Raw genomic sequence first — 23557 nt, 5'->3', positions numbered from 1 at the left:
TGGGACTGGCGAAGTGCAGCAGCTAAGAGAACAAAGGAGATCATCTGCTACTACCTCGACCCAGTGAGTAACACAGTGAACAACAGGATTAGAAATTGACCTGTGATACTTCAGCCCATAAATGGCACACACATAGCCTAGCTGGAGAGGAAACACATAATATTAGAGTCTCTGTGTTCCTCTCTTGAAGTAACTAGGATTGTGGAGGAAACAAACACAGTTTAAATGCAAAAGACCAGATCAAGTTAAATACATGCCAACTGGTAGAGAAAATAAAAATAAGAAATATGCCTAAATAGGAAATGAGATACACTCCTCTATACTTCTAATACAGAATTAAAGATTATTATTGCTTCTAACTGCTGTTTTCAGGTCACCCATTTTAAATGAGTTTCCTGTGAAAAAGAGAAGCTTAAGGATGAAATTACTGCTTCTTTAAGCTAAAGTAATACATTTTTCATGGTCATTATAAACTCTACTTTATTTTAAAACACACTTCAGTTTGAGTTTATAATTTTTAATGACAATTTTAGATGTTTGCATGGTAGGACAACCATGTCCAAGCATGCCTATCAGATATCAGTGGCATCTTTTCCCCAGAAGATCGATACCATGAAATTATCAATTGAACCCACAGTGGCCCTGTACCATATGGTAGCCATGAAAGTCAGGAAGGGTAAAACATGATAGCAGAAAGGCATGGAATTGAATCAGTTCACAGCAGAGATTAGAATAGATCAGTTGTGCCCAGCAGGAGGTGTAATCAGAATTGAAACAGAACAGCATATCCTTAATTAACAACTTATCATTCCTCTATGTCATTTTCAAGTTTTTAAAGGACAGACAATCACTTAATTATAGTGATTATTATGTACATGGTATGCAGCTAAATGTTTAAAGGACATAAAACCTTTTTGCTTGAGAAAATGGCTTTGATGCTATGCTTAACCTTTCTTTAACCTTATCTTCAACCTTATCTTCATTTGCTTGTCTTCCACTCCCAAGTGAGTTAGGATAAATCAGTATACATCAAAGGGGAAGAAAAAAAAAACAAAAAAAACAAGACAAAATAAAAATAATAATAAAAAAGCACTATTTTACTCACTACTTATAAGGAAATAGAAAGGTCAATTAAAAAACAACAACAAGATTCAGTATTTTATACCTCAGATATGCACATCCTTTGAGTTAGAACTATTGATAAACTACTGAAGATTTAATGTGAGGGGCATGGAGCACAAGTGGAGGAGCGGATGTGGGAGCTGAGATTGTTTAGTCTGGAGAAGAAGAGGCTCAGGGGAGACTTCATTGCACTCTACAACTTCCTGAAGGGAGGCTGTGATGAGGAGGGGGTTGACCTCTTCTTCCAGACAACAAATAGGATGTGAGGAAATGGCCACAAGTTGTACCAGAGGAGGTTTACATTAGACATGAGGAAAAACTTTTTCTTTCAAAGAGTGATCAGGTACTGGAATGGCCTTCCCAGGGAGGTGGTGGAGTCACCATCTCAGGTAGTGTTCAGGAAGCATTTGGATGAGGTGCTACAAGATATCATTTAGTAGCTTAGTATGTAGTTATAGTGATTGGACGGTTGGACTAGATGATCTTGTAGGTCCTTTCCAATCTTGTGATTCTATGATTTTACCTCCTCTTACAATTATAAGATGGCTAATCTTTGTTTCCCAATGCTGCATCTTTTAGGCTGATATTTGCTCACTGATACGCTAGGAAATGATTCTTCTATGTCACTGATAGTTTTGCTGTGCTATTATTTCCATTGGTAGTAGTTTTCAGCAGTCTTCATTGGCTTTAAGGAAACAGAACTAAACAGAAAACAAACATCTCTCAGGCAGAAAGAATGAAACAAACAAACAAACAAAAAGGTTTCCGCTTGGTATTTCCAGTCCAACAGCATAAAACATGGACCGTGGCTTTCTGTACAGAGCAAACTGACGGCCCCCAGTTGTTTGCATAGAAAGAAAGCACTTTATTTGGATACAAATTGTTATTGTTGCATGCTAAAGAAGCAGCATTTTCACATATGCATGCAACTACACCTATTAAGTTTACTTCTTACTAATTTAGGGGGAGAGGAACTATTTTTCCCATATACTGAACAGAAGAGTCAGAAGTGTAGGACCCTTCTCCCAGCATCTCTCAAAGTTCATCACCAAGTTAATATGTCAAAAGCTAAACAGTATGTATTATTTGCCAAATCATTTTGATTCCGCTCTTACAGAAGACTGCAGTCTTAAAATGCAGCACAAGAGAGACATGGAGCTACTCAGTTGGGTTCAGAGAAGGGTCACAAAGATGACCAGAGGGCCAAAGCACCTCTCCTATGAAGGGCTTGTTTAGTTTGGAGAACAGAAGGTTCTGGGGCAATCACCATGTGGCCTTCCAGTAGCTCAAATGAGCTTATAAACAGGAGGGAGACTGACTTTTTAGGTCTGAGAGTGATAGGACAAGGGAAAATGGTTTTACAATAAAAGAAGGGATTTTTATTTATTTATTTTTTTTTTTTTTACTCAGATAATGTTGGGGCACTGAAATACGTCGCCCAGAAAATCTGTTGATGCCCCATCCCAAGGCCAGGTTGGATAAGGTACTGGGCAGCCTGATCTAGTTGATGGCAACCCTGCCAGTGGTAGGGGGGTTGGAAAGAGATGATCTTTTATGTCTCTCCTAGACTAAGCCATTCTATAGTTCTCTGTCTCTATGGTCTTTTTTTAATTATATGTTTATTCATATAACTAAAGATTTTCAGAAGTACATAGCAGAGTCTTGAAGTCACTTTAATTAAAGACAAAAGCCAAAATATCACTGAAACTAGAATAAACTCTAAACTCAAAAGTACTTCATGGCTAATTTGTAATACAGTGATAGTAAATTTTTGATTGGTAAGAATCTACTGAATTTCAGATCAGATTAATTCATATTTAGAAATACAAAGGCATCTAAAACAATGTAAATAAACAGATAGATAGATAGATAGGCAGACAGATAGACAGGTAGGTAGATATTCTTTTTTTTTTCTTTTAAACCAGTGAGACAAAGAACAACAATGAGCCTTGAGGGTTGTGGATAATCAGAGTTTTTGAAAATCCCAAAGGAACATTTCCTAAATGGCAGCTGACCAATAATGGAACAATGGCTGTCTCATTCCCTGAGTTATTTTCAACTATCCCAATGCTATTGCTTTAGACTGACACATTCAGTGATAATTTTCTCCTGCGATTATTTTCTGCAAATACTAAGCTCCTCTCATTTTTCTCCTGCCCTGGAATACACACTTGCAGTGCCCAGAGACTACTTAGTCTCTACATACTCAAGCATTAGCCCATTCAAATGGGGATTGTTTCATTAGCAGTATATAGATGGGAAAGGCTGAATAATGTCTGATATATTATCCCCCCTGTGGCACAGGGGTAGAAGTGCCGCTTCGCTACACAGGGGGCTTGAAAACCGGGAGTTGGACTCAATGATCTCTAAGGTCCCTTCCAACTCGCACAATACTATGATACTATGATGATATTACAGAGAACTAGTTGAATCATGTTCCCAGCTAGTGTTTACTTAAGTGTAGAGTAACAATAACTACTTTTCATAGAATCATAGAATCATAGAATTACTCAGGTTGGAAAAGACCTTGAAGATCATCAAGTCCAACCGCAGCCTAACCAGTAGCCTATCTCTTAAAAAAAAAAAAAAAACAACCACAAAACAGTACCACAACAACAAACCTCTGCTAAATCATATCCCTGAGTACCACATCCAAACGGCTCTTAAACACATCCAGGGATGGCGATTCAACCACCTCCTTGGGGAGCCCATTCCAGTACCTAACCACCCTTTCTGTAAAGAAGTTCTTCCTAATATCCAACCTAAACTTGCCCTGGCGCAGCTTGAGGCCATTTCCCCTCGTCCTGTCACAAGTCAGTAGTGAGAAGAGACCTGCCCCACTCTCACTGTAAGAACCTTTCAGGTACTGGAAGACAGCAATAAGGTCTCCCCAATGAACAACTCTTTTTTAAAAGAACAACTCTTTTTTTAATGAACAACTCTTAAAAAAATAATGAAAAAATGTTTGCAGGTGGATGAGGGAAAGTAAGAATATTAGAAAAATATTGGAACAATTTTAAAAAGGTTAAACTTTTGTTGTTGTTTTTTCCAAATACTGAATTTTATTAGGAGAGAAGGAACACTGAAGATCCTTTAACAGTAATAAGTGTTTCAGCTGAAATGTAAAATAAGAATCTTGAGTACTAAGGGCTATTAAAAATCTTAAATTACTTTTTGCAAACTAACCTCAGTGTTTTGATCAAATTCCAGCCTAAGTAATTACATATGACTTACCTAAGATTTACCTTCTAGTTAGAGTCAAGAACAAACTCTTTTTTCCCACTGAGTAATAATCTCTTTAGTGTTTTTGATGAAGAACAGAAGTCATTTTTCCCCTCATTCCTCCTGCATTTAACCATACGAATTACTTACACTTCTCAGCCTTCTTTTATCTTTGCTATAGCTACATTTTGTTACTAATTATAATATTGCATTTCAATGAGTGCTGAATTTTTTTATTTTTTTTTTTACATTTGCTCTCTTGAACCTAAGATAACACCTAGTTGCTTGTGAATACTGATAATAGCAGACAGGGGTCCAGGAGCAACTGAGCTATCTCTCCGCTCAGAAGGGAAGAAAGCATCTATCAATATTCTTCTTGGTGTGAGGTATTTGTTATCAAGAGGTTCTTCTGGCCTTCATAGTCCCATTCACTGCTTCAAAGAACAGTTGCACCACATCTCTCTGTACAGACGATGCTTGGTCAGTTCATTCCGTATTTCTCACTTCCAGAGTACTGAGAGGCTTCTCACCTCATAACGTGAGAACAGGAAATCCCCTTTGGTCATATTTTTGACATAAATTTTATGCATTTTGGCAAAGATGAGAGTAAGTTATTGTGAAACACAGGTGAATCTGCTGTACACTTTCTTAAATATCAGTGGAACTTCACTGAAAGACTGAAACAACTGCAGCATTATAATCAACGACACAATATAACTGAGGCAGCTATGAGGAGGCAGAGCAGAAAGGATGTTCACATTCAGGATGCAGGAATGTTAATTTTAGCTTCAACATGAATCTTGTAAGTTACTGGAGCTGCAATTAGTTACTGGCATTGAATGTTGAATTTGTGCCATTTTCTACAGTGTTAATAGAACCAAGACTCTAATGGAAGTCTGATTTAAAACAAAATATGATGCTCAGTCTACTGTTTATTAGGAGGAATAGTACATGGAGTGAAAATTATTGATATAGGGAGTGGACTCAAGAAAACAAAGATGTTATAAAGACTTGAAATCTAAGCCAAGGGAAATAAGATAATCATATTTGTGCATAACTGAGTAGGAAAAAAAAGAAAAAAAAAAGGAATGCGAAAAGCTAGACACTGTTGACTTTATGCAGTTGCATACCGGGTATACCATGTAATACTGGCCTGTCATCATTCTCTTTCTTTATTGTACATTAAAGTAAATAGTAAAGCCAATCCCTTGAGAGTAGCTCAGCCACAAATTCAAGTTGCTCCAGGCACTAATTTATACACTGGACTTTTACACATACTTTTTTTTTTTTTTTTTTTTTTTTTTTCCTTTTCCTTCTTTCTGTTTCTTCAGGATACAAGTTGGAGCAAGATGTGAAAGCCTTTCTTGTTTTTCATTTCAAAAAGTGCATGTCCCCAGGGTAGCTCATCACCTGTGAACATTAGAAGCTTTGAAGATCAGGAAATGAGGCACACTGAAGATTAAATTTTTGTTGTTGCCTCTTTTGAATAGTTTCACTTTTAAATATAATGCAAATATAATTTGTAGTCACTAAGCACTACTGGACATACGTAGTTTCAGAGAACACAGTGTATTTGGTTATGTGTCATTTTCCAAAGGCTTCTGTGATAAGAGAATCTGCAGGCTTCCTAGACTTTTACTGTCCCCTTGGATTTGAAGTTGTGATTAAGTTCCAGAAAGTTACATGTTAAGAATAAAAAGTGTCTACTCTTAGGCTGAATTCTTACAGAAATAGGATTCGAATTTGTTTTGCTCTCAATTTCTTCTTCTCTTAATTTCATCTCACAAAAAAAATACTGTCTTTTTTTTTTTTTTTTCCTTTTTGTGAAGGAAGAAGAAAAAACAACAAACACAATTCAATTACATAAATTAAATCAATTACATAAATTAAATCAATTAAATTAGTTCAATTAGATTAACATGCACCAGGTGCTTCATACATACATATTCTATGAAACTTAGTATTACTAATTCAAATATACTTAATTTATTGAAATCTCACTGTTCTGGATAGGAGTTTAATTGCATTCACTGTCAGATACATTTATTCAACTGAAACATCATTTTAAGGCCTGGGCCTGTGAATGTTTGTATATCTTCAGCTCTTTGTAAGTACAACTGTTTGATGGACTTGGCTACAGTACTGAAATGAAGAAGTGCTTATTCTAGCCCTCACTTTGCTTCTTCCAGATGTGCTGGTGCAACCATCTATGAGGCTACACCGTAAAGTGGGCAATTAAAATACCACCAGAGTCACCTAGATCTGAGGCTGAAGAAATAAGGTAAAGGGGGGTAAAGAAGTTAGTGTGCTAACTTGAATCTTGTTTTGCCCAAAGCCTTCTCTCAAGACAGCTAAGCCAACTGTATTGATAAATGAAACTGGAATGACTTCAGCCTTGACAAAAAACATAAAACAAAGAAATCCTACCATAGGTGCTGTGAAGAGAGAGGGAAGAAAAAAAAAAAAAAAAAAAAAGGAAGGAAGGAAGGAAGGAAGGAAGAAAAAGGGCAGGCAACTGACAGTGAATGAACACCTCATTGAACCTATGTTCTGGCACCTACCTACTAAAAGAGAAGCTGTCAGCAATTTAGGATCGTAAGGGCTTTTCCCTCGGCCATTTTCAAAATGTGAATCTTCCATCCTAAAAATGTTGTCCTGTGGAGTGGAAAAAAGAAAGAAAAAAAAAGATTTTATTTGATGAAATGATGCTAAAAATAGGTTGAATTAAATAGAGCACATTATATATAATTCATACTATTTGGTGGGAGTTTTTTGGCTCAAGAGAAGTCAAATTTCACTAAGAGAGTATCTGGAAAAAGTCCCCATTTTCTAATCAGTATTGTGTTGATGGTACTCAAAAGCACAAATAAGAAAACACAGCCTGTGCCTCATCTAGTCTTCTTCACATACACTTTACCTGGTTTCACTGAACAGTCTGTGCTTTCACTAAGAATATGCCTGTCTAATTTTAACTGAAGAAGCTGGAATTTCAAAGTTTTTTTTTGTTTGTTTGTTTGTTTGTTTTTTCCTGAAAAAATGAAAAAAGCGTAGATTAATGCATTACAGGATGCAAAACCTGAACTTGAGTTCTTAGTGACCTACAGTTTTTTGCATGATCAAAAACAATTTTAACTTCATCAGCAAAGCTGTTTTTCAGTAATGTGCAATGCAACTTTTACAAAATGGCAGTTGGGGGAAAAGCACATGGGGTTATAAAACAAGATTAAAAAGGGCCTCAGTCAACACTAGCTCAAATCAAGGTCAGTAAATCCAAAGCAATTGGCTTTTCAGTACATTTAATGATTTTAATTTTAACTGGGGGACCAAATCTGCCAATCATACTTAATAGTTTGTTTACCTTATGTTTTGCACTAAGGGTAAAACCAGAATAATAAATGCTTTATGCATAGTGGACACCTATATGTTGATAGAAGAATTGCATAGGGTGCAGTTAAAGCTAAAATTTCCATTTCCCATCTGCACTGTGGTTAATTTCCACTGACACTTAACTAAGACAAGGAAATCCAAAGCCAGGATGTGCTCTGGCAATTATTCTGCGCACCGAGTTTTCAGTTGCTAATACCTAAAAATGCTTCAAGTTAGATAATGAAGGTAGTCCTTTAATAAATATAAATTAAATACCAACTTCCTGCTGTCTGATCAGATATATTTCTCTGTTTTAGGAAAAGAAACAATAATAAGTAGAGCAGAATATGACTAAAATATATGTATTCATAAAATAAATCAACTGAGAAAATATTACAATATATCGAAATATGTAGCTTCCATTTGAGAGAAGACTACTGCCAACACAGGCTACAGTAAGCTTTAGTTTTATCTAAACAAGTCGTGAAAACCTTTCATTGCATCCTTAGTGAAAGCATTTTATTTATTTATTTATTTATTTATTTATTTATTTATTTTCTCTAAATTGAACCATCTGAAGAATCATTTGTTGCTTTCAGTCCTTGTTATACTATCTACTATGATGGGAAAGAGTGAGAGTAACTACCCTTACAGTGGTTACAAGCTGTTCTTAAATAGCCTGTTTTCCTTCTCCAGACTAAATCGCGCACAAGAACTTCAGAAAACCTTTACTAGTATGTGAACTCCAGAAAGTATATTGTCTTGTGTTCAAAAGTAAAAGCCCCAGTGAATTGCACACAACTATTTCATCCTCAAGGATAATGCTACAGACTGATCAGTACTAGAGTCTTGGAACTTCACAGTGCTGTTGTAGGACATAAAAAAAAATAAACTAACTCAATTACTTTGATCTTATATATATATATGTATGTGTATATGTATATGTATACGTATACATATACACATACATATATATATATATATTTTAAAGTGAAGATCAGTCACACAAATAGCTGATATGTGTGTGTACACTACATATTTTCAAAGGAACTCCAGAAGCTCTTAACATTTCACTTCACTTGCTGGTGAAAAAAAGGTGAAGGGAGAATGTACTGTTTAGCAGAACAGCCTACCTGAAGAGGTTTCTTACTTTGAAGGGTAAAAGCTTTGGTCAAACTTTGTGATGTTTGATCTTAGATTTCAAGCACAATCTTGTAGATGTAGCGTACTTGATTATATTTATATGGTCATCTTGTATCTGTAATATCTTGCACAATATTAAACGTACTCCTTTTGTCCTCTCTACTTTTTAATCATTCAGACACATTCCTCACTTCCATGCAATTTTCTGACTTTACTCTTTTTGACCAGAAGTGATTAAATAATGAAATATATATATATATATACATATATATTAATGCTGCACTCACAAATATATAACTTGCATAATAAAAAAAGACAGTTAATTCAGGCAAATGCTCTACTTCAACTACAGTAATATAAAAAGGCACTAATGCTACAGGCCATTATTGAAAAATGTTATTAACAATCAGCGTTTACTTGGGATTTCTTCTTAGTAGATGATAATTGCTCAGCATGCACACCAATGGATATTTGATAAGGCCATAAAGTCAGTGGCAGGACAGTTAAAGTAGAAGATATTCCTGAGATTATTCCATTTGTCATTATGAGACAAATAGGAAACAGATGTTGAAAGTGATTTGATATAGGATGGATCTGATTTTTGACTATATTCCTCTGGTTTATGTCACTGTAACTTCACTGATATTGGTATGTAGCAAGCAAAAACAGTGGAAACTAGGTCAGCCTAAGTCAAAAATGATCTACCCTTTTCTTTGTGATTGTAGAATAAACCATTTAAAATAGGAGGCATGACAGGGAAACCCCACAGTGTTTTCATATTTCAGTTAAAATGCAATGTAAAGACACATTATATATAATAAGTTTCCAAATGTACCAGTGAGTAATAACTACGATAAATATATCACTGTTAAGTGTCAAATGAATGTGTCTTGGATAGCCTAAAGCCCCAGGGAGTTTTGATAAACTTATTATGGGAAGTCTAACCTATCACAAATAGGGCAACATGCCCAAATACCTTTTAGAGTATTGAAGTCAAACCATCTCTGTACACAAAAAATACAGTCAACAGAGATATAAAGACTTTCCTATGTACTCCTCCCTGTCCCATCTCCCCCTGACCCCAAGTGGAAGCTTACAAGCTTAGACTGTAAGTGATATAGAATCATAAAATGTTGAAAAGGACCCTTAAATAAGGCCCTTCCTTATTACAAGGCCCTTTCTGGTCCAGAAGTCCTTCAATGAACAGAGACATTCACAGCTAGATCAGGTTGTTCAGAGCCCCGTTCAGGCTGACCTTTCATGTTTCCAGGGGTGGGACATCTTTGGGCAACATATTCCAGTACTTCACTTCTGCTTATTGCAAAAAGCTTTTTCCTTATATCCGGTGTAAATCTCTTTCAGTTTGAGACCATTTTCCCTTATCCTGTAACAACAGACTGTGGTAATGGGTCTGTCTGCTTCTTCCCTGTAATCCCTCTCTAGATACTGAAGGACTTGCCCTCAGGTCTTCTCAGAGCTTTACTTTCTCCAAGTTGAACAGTCCCAACTCCCTCGGCCTATCCTCATCTCACTGATATGTTTCTAAAGTTGGCTTCTTGAAATATGTGCTTTCCCATAGTGCACAGTTTGATAGATGTCAAGACTTGGCTAGAAAGAAATATATCTCAGACCTTGAAATAAATGTAAAAGTTCTGATGATTCCCATTCTTTTACTCCAATCAGGCCATCAGGATTCACTTTCAAACAGCTGAAACATGTCTGGAATAAATGTTCTATATCATGATATCATGAGTGGTGACAAGACACTGCTACTTGACAAGATTTATTTCTTAACTTGCAATAGAATTCAGCCAGCCAGTACCATGCCAACCTGAAGTTATATATGTATACATAACATCACACACACACAAACACACACACACGAGGACCGGTCGAAAACTAATGCCTTTTATTTCACTATGTTGTCCCATGACATCAGAGGCAGATGTTGGTGGTACGACAGTAGAGGTTGAAGCTACCCATCAATATTTTGTTATGTTTTGTCAACATGTGACAGGTGACAGCAAAAGGAAAGTATGACAAAATGGTGTCTGACATTGAAGTATTTATGGAGCAAAGGTGTGTCATTGAGACTCTCCATGTGGAAAAAATTACACCCATTGACATTCATTGATGCTTGCTGAACATGTATGGACACCAAACAGTGAATATGGCACGGTGAGATGGTGGGTGGTATGTTTCAGCGGTGCTGACAGTGACAGCAGATATCTAAGCATAAATGTATATCCGAGTTATATATCCACACATAAATAAATCTGTATGTATATCTAGTATAAAAACTTTTAATTTCTTTTATTTGAATCTATTTCAGCTGCCACATAGTCCAGAACTCTCTCAATAAAGCAAGGAGAAGAAAGCTAACAGCATACACTATGTATGTAACATGTATTTTACCATATTTTAGATATTCTTTCCTTGTTTAGTACTGTTTATGGCTTGTAAGAAAGACATTTTTTCTTGTGCAGTTCACAAAGAAACTGTTTCAGAATTGCAAAATTTAACACAGCAAAACCACTGCTGGCCAATGATGAAATAATGCAGTACAAGTAGATGATCTGAAGAAGCATGTTGATGGAATGCACACAGTCACTAAAGAGGTATTACAGGCTTAGTTTATAAGGTATGGAAGATACAGAAGGATTTGACAGCAATGATGCTCCTCAGCTGTGCTAGTGCAATTGAAAGAAATCATATCCTTACTCTTGTAACCCTCAAACCATAAATACCAAAGAGCACATCTCCAAGACACCTTCAAGGGGATAGTTGATCATCATGACAAGCTGATGAACAATCATGTGGGATGGTCCAGAAAGATTCAAGATGCCAGGAGACTTCAGAAATAACACATCTTTTGTTTAACTAGAAAAGGTAGAGTTGGCCACATCTGTGAGCAGTACTGAGGTTAATATTTCCCTGGCTATTCTCACAGATTCTGTTGTACTAACATGAAGACTTTTATATAAGAAACAGATTGCAGAAAAGAGAAGAAGGAAAAAAAAAAAAAAAAAAGGAAGAAAAGGGAGGAAGCAAAGCAAAGCAAAGTAAAGCAAAATAACAACAAAACTGGAAATAAAATAATCTGCCTGGAGTATGACAATACATGGAGAAGGTGGATCCATTTGAAGGACTGTAAGGACTTTAAGGAAGATGGCAGTGTCTCTTAGCTGAGACAGAATTTGATGGCAGTGAAATCTGTTCTCAGCTTCGATGAGAACAAAGGGAAAAGCCTCACTTCCTGCTCAGAGAGGGAAAAAACAAAACAAAACAGAACAAAAACTATAGAGACAGTTTGGATTTATCTCTTCTACACAGAGTCATTAACTGCACTTGATAAATTTGCTGCCCAAATCCCAGCCAGCAGAAAGCAACAAGTACCTGTGAATGACGAGTCAGCCCAATCAAGAACAGCAACTCCAAAGGACAAGGTCACTCTTCATTGACCATAGAAGATGCTTCACATGAATTTAGGTCTGAGCAAACAGGATATAGCCTTTCTGAAATGAATACTGCTGAGGCAGCTGATAGGATACATCTGACTTTGAGAACACAGGCTGATGATTTCACATTTTTTTCCTTTATTTTTTTTCCTCCTCTTCAGTATAGTCACATTTTTTTTTTTTCATTATTTTTCTCTAGTTCAGTACAACTTTCTAAGCACATATTTTATGACTATATGAAAGATATTTCACAGAGTCTTTTAAGTGCCTTTCAGTCTATGAGAAGTGATTTATTTATGAATTGTGTTACTTTTCAAGAAGAATTTTAAGTGGAACGACTGTGTGGGATATGGCTATGTTGTTATTGTTATTATATTTCCTATTTCACACTTAATCTATTGAATCATGAAAACTGTTAAATCTGAGGACTTTGGTATCAGGTTTGGGATCCATGCTGTTATGGAACTTTTAATAAGAAACTTTTATTAAAGTCATCCCAGTGGAATGCCTTAATTTTTTTAAAAAGTGCAAGTGTAAATAAATATAATGTGAGAAATTATGCAAAAAAAATAGAAATATTAAAACAATTGTAAACCTTAAGAGAAGTGGTAGCCTTTGGGGAAATAGGTGAAAAGTGACTGAAGCAATAATGCAACTATTTTAAAGTATTAATTATTAAAATAAAAAAGGGGGAGGAGGGGGGAAAGAAGTACAATGAGTCTCTGACTTTTATTATTTAGTCTCCATGTGTTATAAGGTTTTTACTTGCACGTGTTCGGAGGACACTGGACTCTGGAACACCTTTATTGTATTTTGTTTTCCAACTCGGGGCTCAGCAGAACAGAGATATTGGTGTTTTAAAACCCTGTGGGAAATCACTGGATTGAGAAAATGTTTAGTAAAATGCAATTCCTAAGAAAAGGTCTCCAGCTTCTGTAGGATCTACAATTGAAATCTCTTGGTTTTCTGTGCTACCATAATGGCAAGAGAGAAGGATCTTCGCTGAAGAAAGAAACTGCAAAACTGATGGTGTGTATCTGTCCATCTCTCTGCCTGTCCTCAAAACGTTTGCCCAGATTCTTGATCCCTGCAACTCCTCTCCAAGAGTCCATCTAGTAATCTCTCCCTTTTCAGACTCCAAAATACTCTCTGCACTGAGCCACATTTGTGGAGATCACTGCGATTTGGATACCTGAAAATGTTATTTTTGATACTGAGCTGAAAGAGCTGTAGTGATCACCTTTATCTACATGCTTCCTTTTGTAGATTGAAGAAAACAGTACAGAGCTCTAGATTTCTGTTTCTCCTTTTATCTCAATATATCACTCATACTGACAAGTTTTTCTGGCTTAAAATGTTCAGAATATATATTAAAGTATAGTATACAACTTGGGTAAAGTCTGGAAAACCTGTCTTTCAAACTGAATTTAGACAACTCTCAATAGCTCTGGTTGAATAAAATATCAAAAGTCCCATACTTCTCTGCTATTTAATTTTTTTTTAATTAAATGAATTAATATTCATTAAGCTATCAGAAACCTTTGCAAAGAGGGAAGTGTTTTATGTCTCCATGTCATCCATCTATCAATCTATTTAATTATCTATCTGCATTATTGTAATTCAGTTAATTTAATGAAAGGGAAAACAGCCAAATGGGCTGTTCACAAGCAGCTATTTTAATCTATTCATTATCTCTAGTTTGATTTGTTCTGTCTCTAACTGGAAGACAAAGAAAGTGATACTGTCAAATAATAAAGACTTATTCACACCTGATATCCTAGTTTGAATACTTATTTTGGTATTTATATGAAGATTAGCATTTTTCAAATTACTGTGCAGCATAAGAGGGCAGGCCTAGACAAACTGAACAGCTGTTCAAAAAAGAAGTAGATGTCTGTGAGTCAGTCTTATCTAACAAACATGCAAGTCGGGTTTTGCTTTGTTTTCCTGAGAAGCTATTTACCCATTTGCAGTGTCTAAAATACTGACTGAATTAGTACATTAGGCAAAATATCGTTCTAGTTCTGGAAGCACAAATAAAGGAGTAGACATAAACAGTATCAAGGTATTTAGAGTCATTGTTCCTTTAGCAAAACTTTCAAAACATTCACACACATACAAACAAGCAACCAAAAATAGCACACTCAATATGAATGGTGTGTTAACCTTGAGTGATTAGTAAAGACACCAAAAAAGCCATCCCAATAGCATACCAGACACTAGATACCAGGAAGGATATTGAACAATTCTCAGAGGACACTGTGAATTAGAATGTCTTTGTACTGCAACTTTCTGGGTTGTCAAGTATAATACATCACCTGAGATCACCGTCTGGCTTATATAGGATGACCTCTGGAAATATAACTACCATACAATGACTGTCTGTTCTAGTCTAGTTATTAAGTGGTCTGCATATGTAAGCAATAAGATACACAAAACTAAAACCAGTACATGAAACTAAACGTCTCAACTCTTTTAGTGTTCTTATTCTTACCCCCAACATATTTTCCATTAAAAACATTTGGAACAGATTCTAATTGCTTTAGCAGATTCTAGTATTATGTTAAATAAATTATTGGGCCAAAGTCTATTACATGATTGTACTAGCTCTCTGTGGTTATTTTTAGCATTCAAGACCACTTCTTTCCCCCTTTGTCTTCTGGATTTCCTGTATGTTATTAGACTGTGGTGAGGTCAGGCATCAGAGGAAATAACAGCAGTGCTAACTCCTAGACTCAATGTTTTATGAATTACTGAGCATCCGTGATGTAATGGCAATAAATCTAACCCATTCTCATTCTTATGTCCTGTTGTAAATAAATGAAGTTAGCAAAGGTGTTATTTTATTCAAGAGCCTTCCTGATGAGAACGAAAATGTTTCCCCCAGGGGATTGTTTGTAAAACTGCCTCCATAATTAGGGTGCTATTTAACAAGAGAAAGGTTCTTCGGTTTTCTTGGGGAACTTTCATGTCTGAGTTTGGTTTTGTCAAGGGTATCTTATTTACAACACAAAAACAACTGCAAATTGGGGAAGCAATGTATAGAAAGGACCTAGTCAAGTGGAGTTAACATATTAAGCATATGGCCAAGATTGTCTGATTTCCCAAGTGATTTTGCATGTTCCCAAGTCGAGCACCCAATTTAAGACTTGCTCAAGGGCTCTGATTTTCACAGAATACCTTCTGGGCAGTTTAAAATTCTGTTACTTGAAACTATTAGTCACTTCTGAAAAATTTACTGATATGTCTGCCTGCATTCCTTTTTAGCTTGTTTTTCAGTTCCCAGTGTGGAAACATTCTCTGTGAGCCCAAGTCCTCACTAAAGGTTTCAAAAATCAGACTGTGAGTGACAAAATGAGAAGAGAAACTAAAATATATATATATATATATATATATATATATATATATATATATATATATAATGAACTCCCTTTTTCTCCTCCCCAGGTATAACAGTAAGATATACTGAAAATGATTTCAAAGAATTTGCGTAAGAAATTACAGAGCAACGGAGAACTACATTCTCAGAAATTACTGGAGCAACTATCAAGCTTTCTTTACTTGAAATATCATAAACTAACTGCAATATTTCACTCAGAGAAGCCGGTAAACTGCCAGGTCTAGACCTGTGTCTGACAAGTATTCAGGTTAAATGAAAACAACAAGCTAAACCAAGGTCACCCAGCCCTATTCTGCGGCCTCTTTTTATTCTTCCTCATTAGCAAAAAATAATATCTTCAACATGTTAATAACTGGTATTGCATTAGAGAACAATACAGTTGAAAAGCTAACTTCACAAGGAGACGTAACTAACAGTAGGCATAATTATAACCACTCTCCGTGATGAGCTATAATTATTCCTCATGGCACTATGTTTAAGAAAAATACATTTTTCATGCAGGTTGAGGGTTTTTTAATTACAAAAGTCGAGAATGTTTGATATTTTCCCAGTGCAACAAAAACTTTGCTGACATAAAAAACAGATGAATTTAGGTGTTTTTGATTCAAGATGATGAAAAAATACATTAAAATTCACTTCTTTATTCCCTACCTTGCCCACTTTTCTAGTATCCAGGTGTCCCCACAAGGGAAGAGAGTTAATGAAGCTGACAAAGAAAATAAGCACTGATCTCATACGCACACCTCTACATGTACACTGATAAACAGGAATGCACAGAGCTGGCAACTCTCATTACTATAACTATTGATATACACATTTTTTAAGAAGATATGTTGCCTTTTCTTTAAGAGAACTTTGTGTCAAAATCCCATCTAGAAAGATCATAGTATAATACTGGATGATATTGTATTGTATTTTAATGTATAGTATGGTACAGTACAGTATAATATAATATCGATCATCTTTGGACTTCATAGATTAAAGTTAACTAGTAAATGCATCAGTTTCACACAGAAAATGACCTATTTTCCTTTGAGTTCTGTAACCTTATGGGATAAGTTTCTGTAGCCAATTTTAATGGAATCTAAGTGATTTATTTATTTTATTTATTTATTTATTTATTTATTTTTTAATCCATTCACAAGATCACAGCCAAAATGTGTAGCAGTCATGGATTAGGATAGGCAGGATTTGTCTTTATGTTAAGACAAGGTTAAGGACTGTAAGAATAGATTCTATAGAATGCAACTGAAGGTGAGTGCCATCCCAAGAGAGGTATTGTCCCTGAGACCATCATGAATATCTTCTCAGGTTCTGCTCTCTGTTGGAGTTTCATCCTGAAGCCTGAGTCAAAGAAAGATTTCCCTCAATTCAGTGAATGCCAGAGAAATTGTACTCATATCCATTGTCATGTTTACATGTTAAGTTGGGTTCACAGCAAATCCTTCCAGATGACTGGGAATTAGAACAGTTGTGCTCTATCACTATCAATTAAAGGGATTGAACTGATGAATATACAACTTTTACACTTGCATCTGTACAATCACCCTTCTGCTTTTTGTTATAGTTAAAGTAATGGCAATAAACACTGAGAAGAAAAATTATGTGTTCCTAATTCATACTGAATACTTGTTATAGAATATCCAATGCAAATGAAAACTTCATTTGCATTTATACAGATAGATTTTTAACCACACTTAGCTCTTGATCCTTGGAATATATAATTACACACAAACACATATATAGAATCATAGAATCACAAGTTTGGAAAGGACCTACAAGATCATCTAGTCCAACCGTCCTCCCATTACCATAGTGACAGCAAACCACTAAACCATATCTCATAGCTCTTCATCTAGATGCCTCTTGAACACTGCCATGAATGGTGACTCCACCACCTCCTTAAGTACTAGTAAAAATAATATGACCTGAAATATTGTCTCACCTGCTGTGTCAAATTACCCATTTAATTTGTTGTTCATAAATAATAGTATATTTAGACACTGAGTTGAGTTCTCTCCCCATCTAAACTTGTGCAACTTCAGTAAAAAAAAACAATACAATTAAAAAAAAAAATTAAGAAAAAAAATTTTGAGATTATCAAGTAGGGCAGATATCAGAGGATCCACTTTTTGTTTTGTTTTGTTTTGTTTTTGCACATCCACATTGTAAATGTTTTTTGTTGTTTGTTTGGTTGTGATCTTTTTTGTTTGTTTGTTTTTTTAAGATGTTGACTATCTTAACAAAACTATAAACTATCTTGTCTTGGATTTAAAACTAGAGACTTTTCTTACTGTTAGTCATGAGTCCAGAAAAACTGATCCTAATTGGTAGGAGAAAATACATGTTTATTTATTTGTTTATTAAAATCTGCCCATATCATCTGCAAGATAATGCTGCTCAGGTTTCTATCACTTTGGATGTAAACTTTTCAACAGGAGGAAGTGTTTGTGCTGTTTGAGGCACCCTCTGAGTTTATCCTTTCTTTTAAAGGAAGCTTTGTTTACTTAAGGTTTAAAAACTGATTACAGGCTCCTGAAAAATTAGAGTGTGTTTTTGAAACATTGTCAGTTCTAATTCATTCCTGCCCAAGCATAAGCCCCATGAAAAGACTCTTGTAGAAGTGATTAGACATCTACTGGAGTTTCTTGTAAGAAAAATCACACAAAAGCTAGTAAGGTCCACCAGCCCATGTTTAGAGATGCATTGAAAAACAGTGTGAATGAAGTATACTTGCCCTGTTCCTTTCCTTTTGTATGCAGGCATTAAAATTAACACTTACAAATGGAATCTGAAATATAATAGCCCAGCTGTCTTCCTGTTTCAGGAGGTGTTAGTGGTAGCAGTGAAGTCAAATTGCAGGATTTGCATTTTATTCTCATACCAATGACTAAGCATCTGCTCCATTTCAGCCTGTGGCACTCTCATCTCAGCTTTCAGTGTGAGCTGATTAAGGCCTCAAATGACCAAAGGAAGCATCTCTTTTTGTGTAAAGAATGGGAGATTCAAAATTGTATTTCTGTCTGAAAATGTTTCATTTGTCAGTGTTAGAAGTAAAATCTCATATTACTGACCGAAGGCAGTTGGAATAAATCAGAACATATATTGCCATTTTCTTCTCTATTTTTTTCCAGAAAAAGCAATTCTGAAAACAATATTACAGTACCTCATTTTATAGATCAAGAACAAGGTCTTAAAATCACAATAGCTTTTTTCTCTTTCTCTATTTCTTTCTTTCTCTCTTTCTTTCTTCTTTCTTTCTTTCCCTCACTTCTTTTTTCTCTTTTCCTTTCTTTCTTTCAATGAATGACACTAATAACAATTGAACCCCCCCCCCCAAAAAACAAAAACAAACAAACAAACAAAAAAAAAAAAAAAAAAAAAAAAAACAGGTTTACTGTTAGAAGCTTCAAGAAAGAAATAAAGAAACCACCATTCTTATGTCTCCAAATCTATGGTACTCTTGGGCTTTTCATTACTTCATTAAGTCATATCCCCTTGACTTAAAAAATATACAGCAAACCGGAAGATAGTAGAAGAAAAGAAGATTGTTCTCATTTTGTTCTGAAATGAGAAGCTGGCAGGTAGAAGGATTAAAGGAAACAAAATACAAGGTTGCTGCTCACATGTTACCATTTGTAGGGCATGGGATGTTGTGGATATTTAAAAGATATATGAGCTCAAAAATTGCCAGAACTAATTCATCAAAAACAAGCCATTGAAAAGCATTAAACACAGAGATTCCACCCGTGGTTCAGGAAATCCCTGAACAACGAGTGCTTGAGCCTGGGAGACTATATCACTAAGCACTGCTGCATGCTTGCCTTCTTATTCTCTTCTAGTGGCATCCATTATTGGCCCTTGTGAGAACCAAGGTACTGGGCTAAATGAGCCTTTGGTTTGAACAGATTTGACTGTTCTTATGAAATGAGGCAGAGAGAAATTAGGTAATTTAGTCAGGAAATCTGTGCCAAAGCAAAAAGCTAATGTTCTAGTTCCTGAGCCTTATCCAGCACCATAAACAAAAGTATATAGTCCTGTTTCAGATCCTAGTAAATCTAATGGCAGCTTCGCTTACTCAGCGCACACAAAGCTATGTACTGTGTGCCAAGTAAAATTAGTAAGGATCACTTGTGATGGGGAAAGTGCACTAGCCTTTTTACCCAGTTAGCTTCTTTAGTCTTCCTGTGATTCCCAAGGAATATCTCTGTTTGGTTCTCAAAGAATACTACACAACTGCATAGAGAGGGAGTTGTTTTTTGTTTTATTTTGTTTTATTTATTTTTTTAACTAGCTTTTATGATTCAAATGCAGGCACTGGATATTCACATGACAATATTATTCAGAAATGTTTCCACCTCATTCAACATTTATTAAAATAATCTAATCTGTTTAAACATATTGGAAGGAAGAAGAGCTGATATGCAATTATCTCTTTTCCTAAATTGTTCTTTGATTTGGTTTCAAGGTTCAAAGATCCACCCAGTTTTTGTGCTAATAGCCAGCACTGATGTCACTGGGAGAAACAGAACGGAAGACAGAGGTGCAGGTTGAGTTTGAAGATAAATTCAGTAAAAACATTAGAAACTACTGGATAAGAAAAGCAAACAAACATCCCACAGGTCCACCTCTGGTTTCATAACTCTTCCTTGTTTCTTGATATATCATGATATGCTTCATTTCCCTTTTTAATCATGTAAACTTACAGCCGTCTTTTGAAACATTTTTAGACTCAACTCCAAGTGCTGTATTTGATACCATATGTCATACATTTCCTCTGCTTCTTGTGAAATGGCTACAGATAGAATACATCTAATGTTATTTTCCTACTGTCTGGATTTCGTCTTTTGGTATTCAGAAGGCTCTTTCTATCTTAAATGCAATTAATATTAAGTCATTTTATCAATTTTTGGTCACAAGTTTTAGACTGTGCACTGTTAGTCTTTTTAACTAATATGAGCAGCAAAAAATATTATGCTATGTCAGATTTGTACAATATGTTCCTAAATATAACAGCTAATGGTCAGTAGAAGATTCTTGTTAAAAAATTAGTATGTGTAAGCTGCAAACATAAAATGAAGTGACAGTAACAGGATGTAAATAGACCAGACTTGCTCTGTCTTACAGTGTCCAGATGCTTTTCTCCTTCAGCTGCATTCCTACCTGTCTACCACCTCTACCTTTCCATCACATTAGCTTTTAGGCATTTATAATTGAATACACCAAAATAATTTTCAACTTGGGAATTTGACCTACTGTCTTAGATGGTAGTATCTGAGGAAGAAAGCCAAATGAATCTAACAGACATGTATATGCACACTTCTACATTTCAAGTATTTTGAACATTAAAATCTGCATTAAGCTGGTGTTTTTCTAAGGATATTGTGAACTGTTTCCAGTTGGATACTAATTTTTTCTGCTCTTGTACAATTAAATTTTATCTGAAATTTCATACTGCAACCCAAGTTCCTTTCCTACATTCAAGTTGTATAACATTATTCTTTCTAGTTCAGAGAAAGGTAAACAAATATTCAGGAACTTTTCTGAAGTTTATTTTTTTCATCTGTTCTTATTTTTTATTGCATGGAAATGAGTATATGAGATATTATAACAGTTGCACGATTTCTGAAGATTACAAAATATAAGGCTGGATTACTATAGTAGCTGACTGTACTTCAGAAGATTTAGATAAGGTAAAATATCTTTCATTGTTTGAAATTAGTCCATAAACTAAATCACGAAAAACTTTCAAACGCCAGGACAGAACAAAATACTTAAAACCTCAGATCCTCCTACATACTTTCCTGTTGCTATCCATTTCATGAACTATTATTCCTTGGCACTTCAAGAAAACCCAAATCTCTCTGCTTTCATTTTCACAAGGTCTATATTACTCTCTGACTATTGACAACCAAGACTTAGTAACAGTTTGTCCACCAGAAGCACCTAAATGCATAAAGGTTTTGGATTTGGTTTTAATTTACATATATGAGTGATCTCCCTGGAAATAATGAAATCATTTGCTCAGGTTACTTCTGAATGGGGTTTTGAGGCTGCTTTTATAAAAGCATCTTAGTGTGCAATTATATGCACAGGTCATTAATGCCTGAGTTTGACAGACTGGCATATAGAGCCTAATCCTGGCTGCATAGCTATCAGCAAGTAGTCAGCAATCACAGAGAACAAGAGATTTGGCTTTAAAAGCAACTATTCAAACAAATATTCAGCTCCAAAATTCTTTGCCTTAAATCATTCACTGAAATTGATTGAAAAAATACAGCAATATGTTTTCAACAGAAGTTAGTTGAACAGTTATGTATTATTGTGACTAAATTCAGTGTTGCTTCATTCCTTCATTTGTGTAATGATAATGATAGTTATGCTTATTTTTATAGCTCTCCTCAGGTTTTATCAGAGGGTAAGTACATTTAAAATCACTCTTATTACAATACGCACTAATTTCCAAATGCTTTATTTCTCTTCTTAAAATACTGCCTTTTAATTGCAATATTGTAGCATTGCTTTTGCTTTTCAATATGGATTCTGCTTGAATTTCGGTTGTAGTTTCTCTTATTGTCTTCAGATTTTACTTCAGTCCTGTTAACTTGGTAGCACTAGTCTCATAAAAAGTGGTCAGGGACACTTGAACTAGACAATGTAGTTATTTAATTATAATGATTATATGGGTTTCTTTCTAAATATGTAGTTAATATACACTACCTTTGTCAGTAGTTAATTTTGTTTGAAGATAAAATTTTGAATTTATTAATAAGAATGTAATTTCAACATAATAAGTTTAAAATTAGTTATGCTCATCTTAAACAAAGATTTCTTAAAAATGTTTAGAATAAGGATTTCTTAAAAAATTAATAGAAAACTGAATGGACTGAAATCCATTAAAAATTGTTATTATTAAGAATAGATTCAATGTCTATTCTGAGATAGAATAAATTTCCTTTTTTGTTGTTGTTGTTTGTTTGTTTGTTTGTTTTATATTCCTTTATTCTTTTTTTCCTTCTTCATTTAAGGCCCCTAGAAAGAATGAAGAGACATACTTTCTTTGAAGATTTGTTCTTGTGTTTTTTTATACATCCTTCCATTTTTATTTGGGAGTTTAATTGATATTTTCACCAAAGAAGATGAAAAACACATTCAATACTGTTTAAGTTCTTAACTACCTCACTGAAAATGAGATTAAAGCTACCAAACCATGTAAATATCATGAAAATGATTTCTTTCATTTACAATTTAATGTAAACCCCATTCTAATTAATTTACATTGCCTAGTTAGGTACAAAGATATGAGAATTCAAAATAATTTTATTTTATGTTAATACAGTGTTGTTAAGGCACAACATTTGATCACATATTCTTACTTCCATTGAAGTACTGCAAATATGATATTTTCCTTAATTGAGATCAGTCAAAAGTGGAGAGCCACCAATTAAAACAAAAACAAAAAAAATAGAACACAGTTTTTTTTTGCTTCAGTTTATGTCTTGAAGTAATTTAATCACCTCTCTATTTTTAATTTTTTTTTTATTTTTTTTATTTTTTTTCTCCCTATCAAGTGAACCATTTTGGATCACGTTTTAATTCCTTTTACTCAGATCATTAATGTGGCTCATGACAGTAAGTCTGCACTTTGTATGAGTGTAATGCCAGGCTTTTCAAATGTAACTGAAATCTCCAGCTTTTCTGTCTTCTATTATCTGTTTTAAAGTATTTCATTATTGTCATTAAGACTCTATGAAATACATTCACTGTAAAAATAAATAAATAAATAAATATGTAAGTAAATCTAAGTCCTTAAGTGTTATCTAAGCTACTTGTTGCAATGTTAGTT

At 34.8% G+C, this 23557-nt stretch overlaps 1 protein-coding gene across 2 annotated transcripts in view; it reads right to left on the bottom strand.

The window, feature by feature from the left end:
- The window catches only part of SEMA3A (semaphorin 3A), a 168907-nt gene that overhangs the window by 60253 nt on the left and 85097 nt on the right, over window positions 1-23557 (bottom strand). For both annotated transcript variants that reach the window (XM_072331780.1, XM_072331772.1), the window contains one exon: window positions 6906-6999. In XM_072331780.1, the coding sequence (XP_072187881.1) occupies window positions 6906-6999 (94 nt within the window). The remainder of the gene's footprint in view (window positions 1-6905; window positions 7000-23557) is intronic.

Source organism: Excalfactoria chinensis, chromosome 1 (assembly GCF_039878825.1).
Source record: "Excalfactoria chinensis isolate bCotChi1 chromosome 1, bCotChi1.hap2, whole genome shotgun sequence".
NCBI lineage: Eukaryota > Metazoa > Chordata > Aves > Galliformes > Phasianidae > Excalfactoria > Excalfactoria chinensis.
This window is presented reverse-complemented; position numbering and strand designations above follow the sequence as displayed.